This window comes from Geotrypetes seraphini, chromosome 6 (assembly GCF_902459505.1).
Source record: "Geotrypetes seraphini chromosome 6, aGeoSer1.1, whole genome shotgun sequence".
In the NCBI taxonomy this organism is placed as follows: Eukaryota; Metazoa; Chordata; class Amphibia; order Gymnophiona; family Dermophiidae; genus Geotrypetes; species Geotrypetes seraphini.
Genome location: NC_047089.1, coordinates 234,200,562 through 234,218,753, shown reverse-complemented (window position 1 = coordinate 234,218,753; position 18,192 = coordinate 234,200,562). Strand labels below are relative to the sequence as shown.

At 44.6% G+C, this 18,192-nt stretch overlaps 1 protein-coding gene across 1 annotated transcript in view; it reads left to right on the top strand.

Moving 5' to 3' along the window:
- The first annotated feature begins 1,851 nt into the window (after positions 1-1,851).
- The window catches only part of VPS26C (VPS26 endosomal protein sorting factor C), a 96,845-nt gene continuing 80,504 nt past the window's right edge, over positions 1,852-18,192 (top strand). The window contains exons 1-2 of the mRNA XM_033947685.1: positions 1,852-2,123; positions 9,081-9,224. Of these exons, the coding sequence (XP_033803576.1) occupies positions 2,067-2,123; positions 9,081-9,224 (201 nt within the window). The 5' untranslated portion in view covers positions 1,852-2,066. The remainder of the gene's footprint in view (positions 2,124-9,080; positions 9,225-18,192) is intronic.

Sequence of the window (18,192 nt, the reverse complement as noted above, 5' to 3'; positions counted from 1 at the left end):
CAACAAGAGGGATGCCCACCATCCCCACACCTCAAAATTATAACAGTAGGAGGGATATCCAGTCCGTCCTGCTTGCAGGCCTGTCATTCCCAAATGGCAGGCCTTTTCCTTCCCAGTGCATCCTGGGATGCACAGAGAGGGACCTAAGGTCCTGATTGGCTCGGACGTCTAAGGCCCCTCCCCTAGAAGGGGCCTTGGGTGGGTTCAAACAATTAAGGCCCCTCCTCTGGGAGGGTGCATCTAAGCCAATCAGGGCCTTAGCCCACCCTAGGAAGCACCGGGAAGGGGCAGACCCGCCATTTTGGAAAGGTGGGCTTGCAAGCAGCAGCGACTGGGCATCCCTCCTGCTATCATCATAGTTTAGAAGTATGGAGGAGGTTTTGTGGGTGTGGGGGCATCCCGCCTCCTGATTTTTGATAAAAAGGGGTAAGGGGAGGGTTTTTTTCGGGAGGCTCTGACTAGGGTTGCCAGATTCTTCATTTAGAAAATCTGGACCCCTAGCCCCGTCCCCAGGCCCGCCCATCCCCTCTGTAATCCCACCCCAAGCCCTCCCTCCCACTGCTTGCTCTTGCTGGACAGAAAGTCCACGCATGTGCAGACACTACTTATGTCATGTGCACATGACGTCATCCCGTGACGGCCGAACATGTGTGGATTTCCTTCCTGCCTGACACAACTTTTCAAAACCCAGAAAAAGTGCCGGGTTTTGAAAAGCCATCCGCACTCCCAGACAGGTCCTCAAAAGGAGGACATGTCGGGGGAAATCCAGACATTTGGTAACCCTAGTCCTGGTAGGGGTGTGGGGTTGCAAGCGGGGGGAGGGGGGTTTACATTTTTTTAAAATGTGGACAGGTGTATGTTTGTGTAACATACCCACATCTGTGTTATTAAGAAAAATAAGCCCCAACAACTGAGTCGCAGGAGGCTGTTTTGGGGGTTCCCCTGTCATTCAGCTGTTCGGGCTTTCTCAAACCAGCTCTGTGCATGTGAGAGCTAAGTGAGTGATCTAGATGGGATTATGACTGCCCTCCGCAAAACTAATTTGCAGGGGCAGCCATTTGAGCATCTATTGGTTTAGAAATCGGCCAGAAAATCAGCCTACACTTTACCCACAGTCTTAATGACCGTTTTTAGTGCATCTAGCCCCTAGAGACAGTAGAAGCAGCCCTCAGTTGTTCTTCCTTGTGGGATGGCATTGCCTATTAAGAGACTGGGCACAGAATATATGCCTGATGTGGTGCTGATCTCGTTTGCCAGAAGTGTTTGAAAGAGTTCCTGTTCTAAAGGCTGAGTTAACTGGTGTGGAAGTGGAATTTGTGAAGGACTGAGACGCTGTAGGGATAGTGGTAACCCCCGCCCTACTGTGATTTAGCCCTAGCTCAACTTTAATACTCGTTGTAGTTCCCGGTCCAGCTGGCATCCAGGCTTGCGTTATATTATATCTAACCTTTCATACTGCTTTAACTATGGGCACAAAACGTTCGGATCTCAAATAAAAAAAAACAAAATCTTTTCAGTTAAAGATCAGGATCAAGATCTGCCTTGACCAGATTGTAAACTCTTTTGAGCAGGGGCAGTAATAGATTTGATCTTTCCAAGCTTTAATTGAAGCAGTTCCTGCAGAAGCTGGCCCACAGTGCATCTGAAAGGGCTCGCGCTCCCTCCAGACAACAGGATGGCCACTTACATCTATCTACCGTCCGATTCTAACGTGCTGACGTGGACAGGCGTGACAGTATATTATGGCACGTGCTCCCTTTCGGACGAACCCGCTCTTCTGCTCTATTGCTCGTGGCGAAAGCTTCAACGCATAACCACCTCACGAAACCGTTCATATACTTTAAAACGGATTTAAGTGTGTGTGAGGGGGAGAATGATTTTAGAGACTCTAAGCACAGAGGCCGTAACGGCCGCTCCCCGCCATCACGTGATTGGCGACACTTTCAGACCACGTGACTAGGAAGCTGTTTTCGTATCACGTGGGGGGGGGGTGAGGAAGGCTGTATCACGTGATGCGGGCGGCAGAGGGTTGGTAGGGAGTTGTCGCTTTTGAATAGGTCAGCGCTATGGGGACTAGTCTGGACATCAAGATCAAGAGAGCAAACAAAGTATACCATGAAGGGGTAAGGAGGAGAGCCTCGGGCTGTAACCCCCCCTCAGCTTCCATTATTATTATTGCATTTAAAATACACTGCTTGTGTTATGGCTTTTGTGGACTAACCGGAGGGAGTATGTTGTGCATGAAGATTTGGGGCTTTAGAAATCTGTAGAGAGGTACAGTGATGGGAACACAAACATAACCATTACAGCGTCCCACCGTAAACGAAGTGTAGAAATGAAGAGGATGGAAGGCTGTTCCCACCAGCCTGTTGGTCGTGGCTTTTGTCAAGCAATACGGGTCCGTTGAAGCTCACTGATGTGATGGGCAAAGAGTAAATGAAAGAGATGCTGTTAAAATAGTGTTCTTACTATCTTAGTTTAGTTGCATGCACAGAAATGAAAGGTTGATAAAAACACACACAAAAAATGTAGTAACTTTTTTGATACTAGATTGGTTAGCTTTACAGAATTAAAACTCCCCAACCCTATCCCATTTGTTTTGTCTGTCTGTCTTAGATTGTAAGCTCTTCTTAGTAGGAGCTGTCTATTGTATGTTGCATATACAGCCTGAGTATACATTCCAGTGCTAAGAAATAAGTAATAGTAGTAAAACCCCTTTCCTTGGGTCAGGACAGAATGAGCAAAAGATGACAATACTGGAAGATATAAGTAAATCATAAAAAGCATTCTAATGATGGACTAAAATGTAAAATTATGTCCTACCTGTTAATCTTCTTTCCTTTAGACCAGGGATCTCAAAGTCCCTCCATGAGGGCCGCAATCCAGTCGGGTTTTCAGGATTTCCCCAATGAATATGCATTGAAAGCAATGCATGCACATAGATCTCATGCATATTAATTGGGGAAATCCTGAAAACCCGACTGGATTGCAGCCCTCAAGGAGGGACTTTGAGACACCTGCTTTAGATGCAGCAGATGAATCCAGAGACCAGTGGGATAGCACATACCTACCAGTAGGTGGAGATAGAGCCCTGATTTTCAGGAGTATATCTGGATGGAACTCCCTCTTGCCAATCAGTACTGCTCTTGCCCAAGCATATGGGACAATGCAGCTGGAGCTCAAGAAAACTTTCCCATATGAAAATCAGACCAACAAACAGACATCAAATTATCACCAACCCCGGTACTCCCCCCTCTCCGCCAGGGGATGAACTGCAGAATCTAGCCCGGGTAGGGCTCTGGATTCATCTGCTGCATCTAAAGGAAAGAAAATTAACAGGTAGGACATAATTTTACATTCCTTAGCACCGGCAACAGATGAATCCAGAGACCAGTGGGAGGTAGCAAACAATGACAGAAGCTCCAAAAAACGCCTTTGAGCGTTCCGCCACATCCAAGCTATAATGTCTAGAGAAAGAGCTAGAGGAGGACCAAGTGGCCGCCCTGCAAATCTCCTCCAGATAAAAACCTCTGGACTTCACCCAGGACGTAGCCATTGCCCTGGTCGAGTGAGCATGGGGGTCTTCCAGCAGCCATTTGCCTGCCACCAAATAAGAAGAAGCAATAGCCAGTCTGATCCACCGAGCCACTGAAGCTTTTGAGGCCGCCAGGCCTTTCCTAGGTCCTTAGAATAGAACAAAGAGATGACCTGACTTCCGAAAGTCATTAGTGACTTGAAGATAGTGCAAGAGAATTCTACGCACATCCAAAGACTGAAATCACGACCCCCCCACTCTTCTTCCCTAAAAGCCGGAAGGAAGAGTGCCTGATTGACGTGAAAAGGTGAAACCACCTTAGGCAGAAAAGAAGGAACCGTCTGATTCTGAAAAACGTAAAAACAGATCCCAGCAAGACAGAGCTTGTAACTCGGACACCCGCCTTGCCGAGGCCTTAGCCACAAGAAAAATTGCCTTCAAGGTAACATCCTTGATCGTCACCATACTCAAAGGTTCGAAAGGAGCCCCTATCAACCCCCTAAGAACCTCCTTCAAACTCCAATCCGGACAAGGTTTCTGCAGTGGCGGCCTAATCCGGTTAACCCCCTTAAGGAACCTCACGACATCTGCCTGAGACCCTAAAGAAGTATTAGACACCTTACCACTATAACAGGCGATAGCCGCCACTTGCACGCGAAGGGAATTGCACGCTAATCCTTTGGAAACCCCTTCTTGCAAAAAAGAAAGAATATGAGACAAGGAAGCCTGAAAAGGCGAAGTCCCCACACTACAACACCAAGAGTCAAACACTCTCCAAACCCTAGCATAAGCCGTAGAAATAGACTGTTTCTTTGCCTGCAGCAGAGTAGAAATAACCTGCTCGGAATACCCCTTCCGCTTCAGCCGCGACCTTTCAATAGCCAGGCCGTAAGACCAAAGCGGGAGGGATCTGCTTCACTTGAGAAATTTTCCAATTTTGCAGATTCCTGGGGAGTGTTTTTTTTACTCTTCTCCCATGTAGGGAAGCGGAAGCTTCTTCAATTGGCTTGCAGCCAGGTCGGGCAGCAGCGGGCGGTAGGAGGCCCTGTGGGCTGTCGCTCGGGGCCCTTCCCTCCCGCTGCGGATCAGGGGTCGCTGTAGTTACAGCTGATGTCACCGCCGCTGTCCCTATTTCTACTCTTGAATGAGGGATGCTGCTTCCGGCAGTACTGCCTTTGCCACCGATAACCGGCCAACCCTAGTTGCTACCACACGAGCAGTGGGTTGGCCTTGGCTGGTGTTCCTTGTTTGGTCCCAGCCAGAGTGCAGTTAAGCTCTGGCTAGGCTGATTGTGGGCTAGTTGATAGCTCTCAATATCGCTCTGGATTATTCCTTCTGCTCCTTCGGGGTTTATTCATAGGGAGGACTGGGCTGGCGGTTGCATAAGTTACCTCAGTGTCTGAGGCTGTTACTGTTTCTCCTTGGGACTCTGGGACAGGCCCTTGTCACCTGGGTACAAAGTAGTGTCTGGTTACAAGGGGATGCTTTGCCTCTCCTTTGGCGTTATTCTAGACTGGGGTCAACAGTGTGGCCTCTGGTACTTGAGAGGGCTTCAGTCAGATGGGGCTGTCCTGGAACCTTCCGAGGGAAGTAGGTATGGTTTACAATGAGGCTCATGAGGTTTGCCAAGGACCATTGCCAGACATGTTGGTTGCATTCCACAGGAGGTTATTTGAAGCCTGGTGATAGCATTAGCAGGCTGCTTTGCACTCATACTATTCATGGAGGGACACTATAGCTGGGGTTTCCCGCAGCATGGTACTCTTAGACAAGGATTGCTCCTGCTCACGTAGGTTAGAGGAGTTACCCTCTGTATGTTCATAGGATACATACTCTCTGGGTGTTGTATCTCCTTAGACATGCGTTGCAGCTGTGTTCCCGCTAAGCTGCGCTGGGGTGCGCTGGCGCTCAAAATATTACCTCGCAGCGCACAAGTTTCTCGTCACAGCGCACACAGTGTAGAGCACAGTTCTTCAACCGCCGGTCCGCAAACAAAATCTTGCCGGTCCGCGAAGGATTCGGTCCCCGCCGCAACGAAAGGCCGGCGTCAGCTGACTTGCAACTTCCTGTTGCAGTCGCTGTGCCGGGACTCCTGCCTTCGCCGGGACTCCTGCCTTCCACCGCGTTTGCCTCCTGCCTTGTCTCCGCACCTCCAGACCAGCAGCGGCAGCTGTGTATGCTTTTAACTTCGGCACAGAGCTGCCCCTAATCAATAGTTTAGCGCGGTTTCATAAGGCAGCCTCGGGGCCTTTGCTAGGCCGGCCCACATCGCATCATCGAAGCGGGCCGGCTATCAAAGGCCCCGAGGCTGCCTCATGAAACCGCGCTAAACTATTGATTAGGGGCAGCTCTGTGCCGAAGTTAAAAGCATACAGAGCTGCCGCTGCTGGTCTGAACTCTTGGGCCGCTGAAGGAGGGCAAAAAGCAGCTGTCCTGGAGGTTTCCCTTCCTCTCGCCTTTACAGGTTCCTTTTTTCCACCTTTTTTTTTCTCCTTCAAACGGCAACGGGCCCCAGCATCGACATCAATCAAGTAAGTTCCACTGTCAATCAAGCGGTTCTGCTCGGCCAAAGCTTCCCCTGTGACATGAGCCACCCTCAGGGGAAAGAAAGTGACCCACAAAGGTGAGGGGAAGGGGGGCAGATGATAGAAGTTGGGGGGGGGGAGAGAGAGAGAGAGAGAGAAGGGGCAGATGATGGAATGGAGGAGATGAGAGAGAGAGAGAAGGGGACAGATGATGGAAGTGAGAAGAAGGGAGAGAGAGCAGAAGGCAGATGGATGTCAGTTGAGAAGGGAGAGCAGATGCTGAATGGAAGTGGGGAAAGAACACATACTGGATGGAAGGAGGAGATAAATAAAGGGGGAAGAAAATAGTAAGATAATGGAGGGGTGAGGGAAAGGGGTGACAAGCTGTGTGTAGACACAGTGAAAAGAGGGAAACGGGACTAAATAGTAAGAAAGAATTTAATTTAGATGGAGGCAGAAAATAGAGAAGGAAGACCAGAGAAGAAAAGGGAAGAGAGAGCAGAGAATGATCAGATCTGAGTGGAGGAAATGAGAAGAGAGATATGCTAAAAACCACAGGGGGGAGGGAAGGATAGAGATGCCAGACCATGAGGGGAACAGAAGGAAGATGATGGATGCTAGACCAAATTGGGGGGTGGGGGGGGGGGCAGGAGGAGAGATGGCAGGGAAAGACAGACAGTGAATGGAAGGGGCAGATGCTGGACTGAAGAGACAGAGAAGGTTATCATGCTGCTGTACCGGGCCATGGTACGCCCTCACCTGGAGTACTGCGTCCAGCACTGGTACTTTAAGAAGGACACGGTACTACTCGAAAGGATCCAGAGAAGAGCAACTAAAATGGTTAAGGGGCTGGAGGAGTTGCCGTACAGCGAAAGATTAGAGAAACTGGGCCTCTTCTCCCTTGAGCAGAGGAGATTGAGAGGGGACATGATAGAAACATTCAAGGTACTGAAGGGAATAGACTTAGTAGCTAAGGCAGGGAGAACGAGAGGGCACTCTCTAAAGTTGAAAGGGGATAGATTCCATACAAACGTAAGGAAGTTCTGTGGTAGAAAGCAACATATTTATTTGGCTCATAACTTGCTGGCGCCCGATATTTTTAGCTCACAGTGAAAAAAGTTTGCTCACAACACCCGCCCGCTTAGAGGGAACACTGGTTGCAGGGTAGGTTTTCAGTTCACTTGTTTATTTCCCTCCCTATGTTTGGACTGCTTTTGTACATCCCAATTGTCTGGATTCATCTGCTGCTGATGACAAGGAATGTAAAATTATGTCCTTACCTGATAATTTTCTTTCCTTTAGTCACAGCAGATGAATCCAGAGTCCCACTCTGGTGCGGGGTTGGTTGCTCTCAGGAGCGGTTTGGGCTTGCCTTTAGGCTAAAATTGTAGTCTTGAATATGAGGCATCAATGATTCTGTTAGCGCATGTGACAGAAGAAGTTCCATAGGTATCCTATGTTTCATGTGTTTAATGCGGTTGAGTGATTTATGTGATTTACTTTTATATGCTTTTCAACTGCTTTGAAAAGACTTATACTGATTGACCAGAAACATCCAAGATATACCTGAGATCAATTCAGTTCTCTCTATCTCCCCCTGCTGGTTGATGGATGTTATCCCACTTGTCTGGATTCATCTGCTGTGGCTAAAGGAAAGAAAATTATCAGGCAAGGACATAATTTTACATTTCCGTCCCCGTGAGTTCTTTTTCTGTCCCTGCCCCATTCCTGCAAGCTCTGTCCTCATCTGCACGAGCATCAAACGCTTTAAAATCATAAGTAGCAACATTCTAGAGCGGTGTTCTTCAACCGCCGGACAGCAGAAATTTCCTGCCGGTCCATAGGGCCGGCACGTGCATCAGGCCCAAGACAGTGTTCTTCAGCTGCTGGTGCGATCGATGCGGCATTATCTTTGAGCCAGCTCCCTCTTCCTCACTGCCGCGCTTCCTACACGCTTCCTGTGCCTGAACCGGAATCCTTATTTCTGACGTCGCAACGTCAGAGGGAAGGCTTTCAGATCAGGCGCAGGATGCTGCCCATGGCTTTATGCACTGCGTCATTGAGGAAGAGGGAGCTGGCCCAAAGATAACACCAGGGATGGCATAAAACGGCCAGGTGGGAGCAGGCCAGAAGTTAAGGCACAGCATGGAGGGAGGGAGGCAACAAAGGAGGAGGAATGACTTTATTTTTTGAATTTACTGATTGAATAGTGTCAATTTTGAGAATTTACATCTTCTGTCTGTATTTTGCTCTGTTCAGGAAGAAATGCATTTGTTTCTTTTTCTCTGGGTTTGTACAGCATACAGAATCTTGAATCTTAAGTTTTGTTTGTATATATTAGTTATTTTAGTTTGTGGTTCCGTATTTGCATGGGGTTATCTGTTTTCTGGTAGGAATGAATATTGAGAAGCATACAGTGCGCTTTGTGTAGTTTAATTTTGTGTTTAACCATTATGTATAGTTAATAAGATTATATTGTGATGTGTGTGTGTATATATGTAAAAAGGTGTTACAATTAGTACTATTATGGGGATGGGGTCAGGGGGCGGAGATGGGCAGGGTCTGGCCCACAACTTAGCCCAGTGTTCTTTAATCGCTGGTCCGCGGAACAGTGCCAGTCCACAAAATAATTATTTTATTTCCGCTGGTCCATAGGTGTCAAAAGGTTGAAGAACACTGTTATAGAGTTCAGATTGTGATGTCATAATGCCTCATTCCTGCAAGCTCTGTCCTCATCAGCTTAATCATAAGGGTTCGAGGCTTGTGCGATTAAGGCAGAGCTTACATGAATGGGACAGGGACAGTGACAAAACTCGCAGGGACGGGGAAATTGCATTCCTACGGGGACAAATTTGTCCCTGTGTCATTCTCTAGTGGGGATCTTAATCCTATTGAACACATTACAGAATCAAATTATAAGAAATTGATTAAGATGAATGCAAATAAGCTGAGCATAGTTATAGAGAATGTACCTAATTGTAGTTTACAAGGCATTTTTGTGTTTCTCTTTCCTAATCTAGGAAATCCTTTCTGGTGTGGTGGTGGTGGTGAGTAAAGATGCAATCCATCACAATGGAATTTCTTTAACCATGGAGGGATCAGTAAACTTGCAGCTGAGTGCAAAGAGTGTAGGCATGTTTGAAGCTTTCTATAATTCTGTTAAGGTAAGATTCATGTTGAAGGCTCTTTTTAGAGTACCTGCCTTCTGGATCATGGGTTTACGTTGCTACATGCTATCCCACAAAAAAAGGGGAAAAACCTCCCCACCTGTAAAATGTAGGGGTCCAGGACTATAAGAATTAATGGATTATCTATTAGGCTTGCTATATATATTTTTATATATGTTACATATGTTGTACTTTTAATAAATTGATTGTTCTCACTGTTGGTTGACTGTGTCCCTTCCCCACTTCTATTTTTGTCACAAAATCCAGCAGTGTCCTCTTTCCATGGAAAGATAATCCTCAACTTTCGGCTCTATTATCTATCCAAAATATCCCACTTGAAATCGTTTCATCAATTAAAATTTTAGGTGTCATCATCGACAACAAACTAACCTATTGTCTCCAAATTAGTGCTCTTGTTAAAAACTGTTTTTATAAACTGAAAATGATAAGATCTTTAGACCCTCTCCTAGATACTCCTAGTTTCAACATTCTGATCCACTTTCTTGTTATTTCTAAAATTTATTATTGCAAATCGCTATATAAAGGGTTAAGTCAAAAGGATATTAGACATCTCCAATTGATCCAGAATACAGCTGTTAAAATTATCACAAATTCAAAACAATATGATCACGTCTCTCCCTTGCTTAAGAAGATGCACTAGCTTCTCATCGCTCATCGAATTACGTACAAAATTGCTCTTCTTACTTTCAAATCTCTAAAGTCTAATGAGCCGGCATTTATTAATAGATTTCTGATTCCATTAAAAATGATTGGGACACGCTGCACTTTGATTTATTTCTGGTACAGCTCCTACTATTTAAAATTCCCTTCCATTACACATTAGAGCAGAACAAAATTTAGATAAATTTAAGAGCAATTTAAATGCTTTCTTTTTAAAGATGCTTAGGAGTAATTCACCATTTGGATATTTTATTATTTTTAACTTACCCACCTCCCCTCCTTTATGTTATTTCCTTTTTTATTTTTTTTTGTTCTCCTTTAATTAATGGGATCACAAACAGTGGATCACGAACAGATCGGAGAAGGTTATCATGCTGCTGTACCGGGTCATGGCTGCATCAGCACTGGTCGCCGTACATGAAGAAGGACAGGGTACTACTTGAAAGGGTCCAGAGAAAAGCGACTAAGATGGTTAAGGGGCTGGAGGAGTTGTCGTACAGTGAAAGATTAGAGAAACTGGGCCTTTTCTCCCTCGAACAGAGGAGATTGAGAGGGGACATGATCAAAACATTCAAGGTTCTGAAGGGAATAGACTTAGTAGATAAGGACAGGTTGTTCACCCTCTCTAAGGTAGGGAGAACGAGAGGGCATTCTCTAAAATTGAAAGGGGATAGATTCCGTACAAACATAAGGAAGTTCTTCTTCACTCAGAGAGTAGTAGAAAACTGGAATGCTATTCTGGAGTCTGTCGTAGGGGAAAACATCCTCCAGAGATTCAAGACAAAGTTAGACAAGTTCCTGCTGAACCGGAACGTACTCAGGTAGGGCTAGTCTCAGTTAGGGCGCTGGTCTTTGACCAAAGGGCCGCCATGTGAGCGAGCGGACTGCTGGGCACGATGGACAACTGGTCTGACCCAACAGCGGCAATTCTTATGTTCTTATGAGTTCTCCCCCTTTTCCTATTGTTTTACATCCAATCCCAGTATGTTAGTAGTTCTGTACTAAGTCATGTTTGTTTTTATATTAATTCCCCTATTTATTTTAATGTACAATGCTTTGAATTCTATGTTTAGCATTTAATCAAAATTTTAATAAACTATGAAACCTAGACAACTTAAATTCACAAATTTTCAGTGGTGAGCAAAATGGGAAATCTGAGTCTGGTATTGAATTTATTGGCTGCAATAACCCAGCTCTTTGTTCAGAAATGAATGTGTTGCAGGTGTAGGTGTTTGGCCCAGTAGTTCTGCTGTTTATTTTCTAGTTTGTTCAGAACCAGTGCTTCAATCCTGGTGCCATGGGCTTTCACAACTACTTAGGAATTTTTTACTCTTATTTTAATAGACTCTCAAGTACACTGTTCCAATCTGGACATCGCAACAAGGCTCCTGAGGCTTTGGCCATGCATCAAGGTTCCCTATGTCCTTTCCAGAACCCTGTATCGTGTGCTTTTTAAATCCAGTGACCTGAATGTTGCTCTTATCTATAGCCATGATAACTTTCCCCATCCTCTGTGTCATCTCCTGACCTGATCAATCCAGTTGTGGAGCACTGAAGCTGGGAATCCATTCAAAGACCTTTTGAATAGCAGCATGCATGTAGCACTTCTGCCAAGCTGCTGGGCCAACCCCATTCCAGGCCTGTTTTGCAAGTAAATCTCCAAAAAGATCTGACAACACTAGAAAAATGGGCCAAAAAGTGGCAAATGAGTTTCAACATAGGGAAATGCAAGGTCATGCATATAGGGAAAAAAACCCCGATGTTCACTTACAAAATGGGGGGATCAGCGCTAGGGGTGAGCGACCTTGAAAGAGACCTGGGAGTGATGGTAGACACAACATTGAAGGCGTCGGCGCAGTGTGCCACGGCCTCAAGGAAAGCAAACAGAATGTTGGGTATCATTAAGAAGGGTATCACGACCAGGACAAAGGAAGTCATCCTGCCACTGTATCGTGCTATGGTGCGCCCACACCTGGAGTACTGTGTTCAGTTCTGGTCGCCGTACCTCAAGAAGGACATGGAGGTACTTGAGAGGGTCCAGAGAAGAGCAACTAAGCTAATAAAGGGCATCGAGGACCTCTCATATACTGACAGACTGAAAAAGCTAGGGCTTTTCTCCCTGGAAAAGCGGAGACTTAGAGGAGACATGATAGAAACCTTCAAGATCATGAAGGGCATAGAAAAAAATAGACAGGGACAGATTTTTCAAATTAAGGGGATCAATAAGTACAAGGGGGCACTCGGAGAAATTGAAAGGGGAGAGGTTTAGAACAAACGCCAGGAAGTTCTTTTTCACACAGAGGGTGGTGGATACATGGAACGCGCTACCAGAGGATGTGATAAACAGGAGCACGCTACAGGGGTTCAAAGAAGCTTTGGATAGGTACTTGGAAGACAAAGGGATTGAGGGGTACAGATAAGAGTAGAGGTAGATTATAGGGATGGGATTAGAGGTAAGTTACAAAATTAATCAGGGACCATTGTTCAGGCACTAGGCCTGATGGACCGCCGCGGGAGCGGACCGCTGAGCAAGATGGACCTCTGGTCTGACTCAGCGGGGGCAACTTCTTATGTTCTTAAACAACTGATATTGTGTTGTTGTACATTTGTTAGAACTACATGAATGTTCATCCCATCTCCACTTATTGTTAAATTTGAATTTTCTGACAACAGAATAGGCCATGGTCGGTAGCCCTTCTGAGCCAAGGCTGGAGTACTTGCCTCTATTGGCTTATGGGTGAAGCACTGGTTATTGTCTCTTCAGGCTAAGAGATTAAAAACTTGTCTCTAATAAAAGGATCAGAGAAAATCTGTACACATACTTCTTTCACCTGCAGTAGTCTATATTCGGTCACTCAAGGTAAATTCACACCACAGTATAAAACTACTGATTTTATCAAGCTCCTGTGAGCTATAACATCCAGAATCTTCTGGCTGTCATTCTTGCAGAGGAGAAATAAAACACACAATATTAGAATTCTCTCAGTATATGCAAATTAGCTTTGTCTCTCTCACAGACGTCAGCATTTTACCCTCAAGATCTAGGTTGTTTTTTTTGCTCTCCAGTATTCCTTTTAGATGCTTAAATAAAGACTGGCTCCTCAGTAAGGACCAGGAGCAGTGATTTAACAGCTACTTCTCCTAGGAAGTAACTTTAAATCCCTATCCTTCACTCTCAGCTGTTCTTGGTCAAAAGAAAAATACAAGAAAACCTTTGTCAGTGTCTTAAATTCTTCTTTCAACATAGTCCTTTGCTGTCTGGCTTTGAGAGCGCTCTAATGGGCTTCTCAGGCCTTACTTTCTCCTCAGATCTTAGGGCTGTGGGTGCTTCTTTTCTTATTCTTAGAGAATGACATGTGGACAAATTTTTCCCCGTCCCCACGAGAACTCATTTCCCCATCCCAGCAAGTTCTTTTCCTGTCCCTGCCCCATTCCTAATAACATAAGAATAGGCTGACTGAGTCAGACCAAAGCTCCATCAAGCCCAGTAGCCGGTTCTCATGGTGGCTAATCCAGGTCACCAGTAACTGGCCAAAATCCAAAGAGTACCAACATTCCATGCTACTGATCCAGGGCAAACAGTGGCTTCCCCCATGTCTTTCTCAATAATAGACTATGGACTTTTCCTCCAGGAAATTGTCCAAACCCTTCTTAAAACCAGCTACTATATCTGCTCTTACTATATCCTCTGGCAGTGCGTTCCAGAGCTTAACTATTCTCTGAGTGAAAAAATATTTACTCCTATTGGTTTTAAAAGTATTTCCCTGTAACTTCGAGTGTCCCCTTGTCTTTGTAATTCTTGACGAAGTGAAAAATCGATCTACTTGTACCGATTTTACACCACTCAGGATTTTGTAGACTTCATTCATATCTCCCCTCAGCCGTCTCTTTCCCAAGAGCCCTAACATTTTTAGTCTTTCCTCATACAAGAGGATTTCCATCCCCTTTATCATCATGGTTGCTCTTCTTTGAACTTTTTCTAGTGCCGCAATATCTTTCTTGAGATAAGGAGACCAGAAAATACTCCAGGTGAGGTTGCACCATGGAGTAATACAAATGCATTATAACATTCATAGTCTTGCTAACTATCCCTTTTTTAATAATTCCTTGTTTGCTTTTTTGGCCACCACCGCACATTGGGCGAATGATTTAATCGTATTGATATCCATGTCCTTTTATTTATTATTTATTTTAAAATTTTATATACCGTCTAAAACTAAATGGTTTACATACATAGTGTTAAAATAACAAAAAAATAAAAACAAATACATAGTAATATAGTAATCTAATAAAAATTACATATGATCCTCAAGAAAATACCATAGAAGAAATAGCAGGGCTCTTGGAAAATTCATAAATTTTAGCAGAAATAATTTAGAAAAGGCATCTACGAAAAGCTGCGTCTTTAGTAATTTTCTAAACCTATCCTTTTCACAGCACTAACCCCCAAGGTGGACCTTAGCATCTGGTAACTGTGATTTGAGTTATTCTTTCCAATGTGCATCACTTTGCATTTGTCCACATTAAATTTCATCTGCCACTTGGATGCCCAGTCTTCCTATTTCCTAAGGTCTACTTGCAATTTTTCACAATCCTCATGCGTTTAACAACTTTGAACAGTTTAGTGTCATCTGCAAATTTAATCACCTCACTCGTCATTCCAATTTCCAGATCATTTATAAATAAGTTAATTAGCACCGGTCCCAGTACACTTCACTGTTTACGCTCCTCCTTTAAGAAAAATAACCATTTAACCCTACCCTTTGTTTTCTATCCGATAACCAATTCCTAATCCACAACTGAACTTTGCCACCTATCCCATGACTCTTTAATTTTCTCAGGAGTCTCTCATGAGGAACTTTATCAAAAGCCTTCTGAAAATCTAGATACTTTACATCAACTGGCTCACCTTTATCCACATGTTTATTCATACCTTAAAAGAAGTCAAGCAAATTGGTGAGGTAAGATCTCCCTCGGCCGAACCCATGCTGACTCTGTCTCATTAAATCATGTTTGTCTACGTATTCCACAATTTAATTTTTTATAATTGTTTCCACCATTTTGTCAGGCTTTCTAGTCTGTAATTTCCTGGATCTCTCCTGGAACCCTTTAAAAAAAATTGGCATATCATTGGTTACCCTCCAATCTTCAGGTTCTAGAGATGATTTTAGCAACAGTTTACTGATCACTAACAGCAGGTCAGCAATTTAATGTTTGAGTTCTTTTAGTACCCTGGGATGACGTTAGTACCCTGGGAGACGTTAGTAATGGCTGTTTCTGTAGAATGAAGAAGGCAGAAGCTTGATTGAAACGAGTTAAGGATAGAGACGTTAGTAATGGCCGTTTCCATAGCATGAAGAGGGTGGGAGCTTGATTGAAATGAGTTAAGGATAGTTTGAGATGACAGAAAGTCAAGGCAATGGCAATGAATAGCACATTCAAGTAGCTTGGATAAGAGAGGGAGGAGGGAGATGGGGTGATAGTTGAAAGGGCAGGTAGAGTCCAGCAAGGGGTTTTTTTGAAGAGAGGTGTAACAACAGCATGTTTGAAGGCATTGATCACATTGCGGTGGAGAGTGATTGATTGGTTGAGGAGATGGAAGATAGAGGAGATGACAGTAGGAGATAGAGCAATAAGTAGATAGGTGGGGATGGGATCAGAGGAATAAGTGGAGAGTTTGGAGGAGGAAAAAAAAATTGCAGTTTCCTCCTCTGTGATTTTGGGAAGGCAGCGAGGGCCGAGGGGAAGGGGTTTGATAGAGTGGGCTGGGGGAAGTGACTTGTTGTAGATGTACTTAGTTAACCATAGTCTGAGGGGAAAGTGACAGAAGGGTTGGAGGAGGGGAGGACCTCAAGTAAGAAATTCAATCTGTCAAAGAGATGGCAAGAGTTGGAGCTGAGAGAGTCAGGCGGGTATAGTAGTCTTGTTTGGCAAATGAGAGAGCAGACTGGAAGATCAGGAAGAATTTTTAAGTGAATGAAGTCAGCATAAGTATGGGATTTGACCGAGAGATGTTTAGTAGACCTGGCACAGGAACATAAATAGCAGATTTTAGAGTTTAGCCAGGGCTGAGGTTTGGCACACCTTAAAGAATGTGGGGTGGAGGAGCAAGGGTATTTAGAACAGAGGAGCAAGTGGTATTATAGGAGGAGACAGCCTTGTATAGCATAGTGGTAGAGAAAAGGGGGCAAAATAGTGGTGAAGAGCATCAGGGGTTGTTGGCCTGAAGGTTCCTAAATGTCCAGGTGGAGATCAACCGAGTATGGGGGAAGGGTGATGGATTCTGAAAGTTATCAGACAATGGCCAGAGAGGAGAAAGACTGTGGAGAAATTTGTGATAGAGCAGTTGGAGAAGAGTACAAGGTCAAGGCAATGGTCAGTCTGGTGAGTAGGGGTGGTGGAGCACAGCTGAAGACTGAATGTTAGGATTAGATAGAACATAAGCCGTGCCTCTGCTGGGTCAGACCTGAGGTCCATCATGCCCAGCAGTCCGCTCACGTGGCGGCCCATCAGGTCCAGGACCTGTATACTAGCCCTCTATCTATACCCTTCTATCCCCTTTTCCTTCAGAAAATTGTCCAATCCCTTCTTGAACTCCAATACCGTACCCTGTCCTATTACTCCCTCTGGAAGTGCGTTCCAGGTGTCTACCACCCATTGGGTGAAGAAGAACTTCCTAGCATTGGTTCTGAATCTGTCTCCTTTTAATTTTTCAGAAGCATAAGAGTTGGAGGGGTTCTTGATGTGAATGGTAAAATCACCAAGAATGAGGGAGCGAGATGAATGTTCAAGAAAGAAGGGGGTGGGGGAGGAGAAGAACAGAAATAAGATTGGTAACATTGGTGTGTGACCGGGATGAATAGGGTGAGAGTTGGTTGGGAGGACTAGGGTTAGTGTTGATATCCCCAGCAGAGTGCAAGAGAAGGAGCAAGAAGATACTGGTGAGAATGGGGGGGGGGCATGCTGCGTCACAGGCAAGATTCATGCAGGGGGAATGGGGATGGCTGAATGAGAGGTAGAAAGTGTTGGGGCTTTAGTCCCTAAAGTAAAGGGATGATCTGGGGCAGTGGTGGTCTTTTAATCACCTTGCCATGTGATTACTTAAGCTCCTAGCCCAAGAGAGAGAGGGAAACCAGTTAAGGTCTGATGAGGCAGTTCTGAGAGAGGGAAGAAGGCTTTCAAATCCTAAAGTGACAAATATATATGCGCTTTACAAGCTAGGCTTATATTGTAATATAATGCATTACATTTTCAGACAGAAAAGTCCTATGCTTACATTCAATTACTATAAAAAAGGAGAGAGAGACCCCACAAAAAGGAAAAGCATGATCTGGTGCAGTGGGAAATGCTGACTTTATACCAAGTTTAGAAAATACGGCATTTAGACGATGGAAAAATCCTGGGGATCATTCTCTTGGAACACTTGTTGAAGGAGGTGGGGGTATATTTCCCTTCTTGGAACTCAAGCAGCAATGGTCTTTGGGCCTAGCTGATCGTTATGTGTAGTTGTGACACTTTGACCTCCCTACTGTCAAGTTGTTTGTCTGTGAGGTTTGTAAGATACAAGAGTTCCTGGAGGGAGATCTGTTGGGAAAAATTTCAGTTCCGTGATTTCATAAAGAATTCAGTGAAAGGCAGCTGTTTAAGACCTATCAGAGCTTAGTGGAGGTTTGGGGCAGGGCTATGGGCAGTCCTTTAGGTCTTACCACCTTAGAGAATATTGTTAAGGCATTGCCGAAAGTGTTGCACAGTGTTGAACTTCAAGACTGTCCATTTTTGTATCGTACACAAGGCCTATTACTTTGCAGAAGTAGACTTTTATGCCAGGTGTGCTGACGCTCCCATTTGTGTGAAATGTCAGGAGGTGGAAAATTTTCTGTGGCTGTTCAGGAGAATTCGGTCTTTTTTTGGGTGGTCTTAAATTTTTTTTTTACAATTGCTAATAGGTCTTATGTTCAATTTTTCCTTTGAGGACCTAACATTAAATAGATTATCTTCCCTGGGAGCTTGATGTTTACATGAAAAAATTATTCCTGGGGAAGAAGTGTATACTTAACCATTGGTTGCAGTGCTCTCTTATGACTTTTTGGTATTGGAAAAATAAATTTCATGCATTAATACTGTAGGAATTCTATGCTGTAAGCAGGAAGCAAAAATATTTATTAGCAGTCTGGAACACTTACATTCAAATTTGTTGCCCCAAGTCCGTAGTTGGATATTGAATGCATTACAGGACAACAAGAGGGATTGTTACTCCAGTTAATTTTTGAGCTCCTTGGGGAGG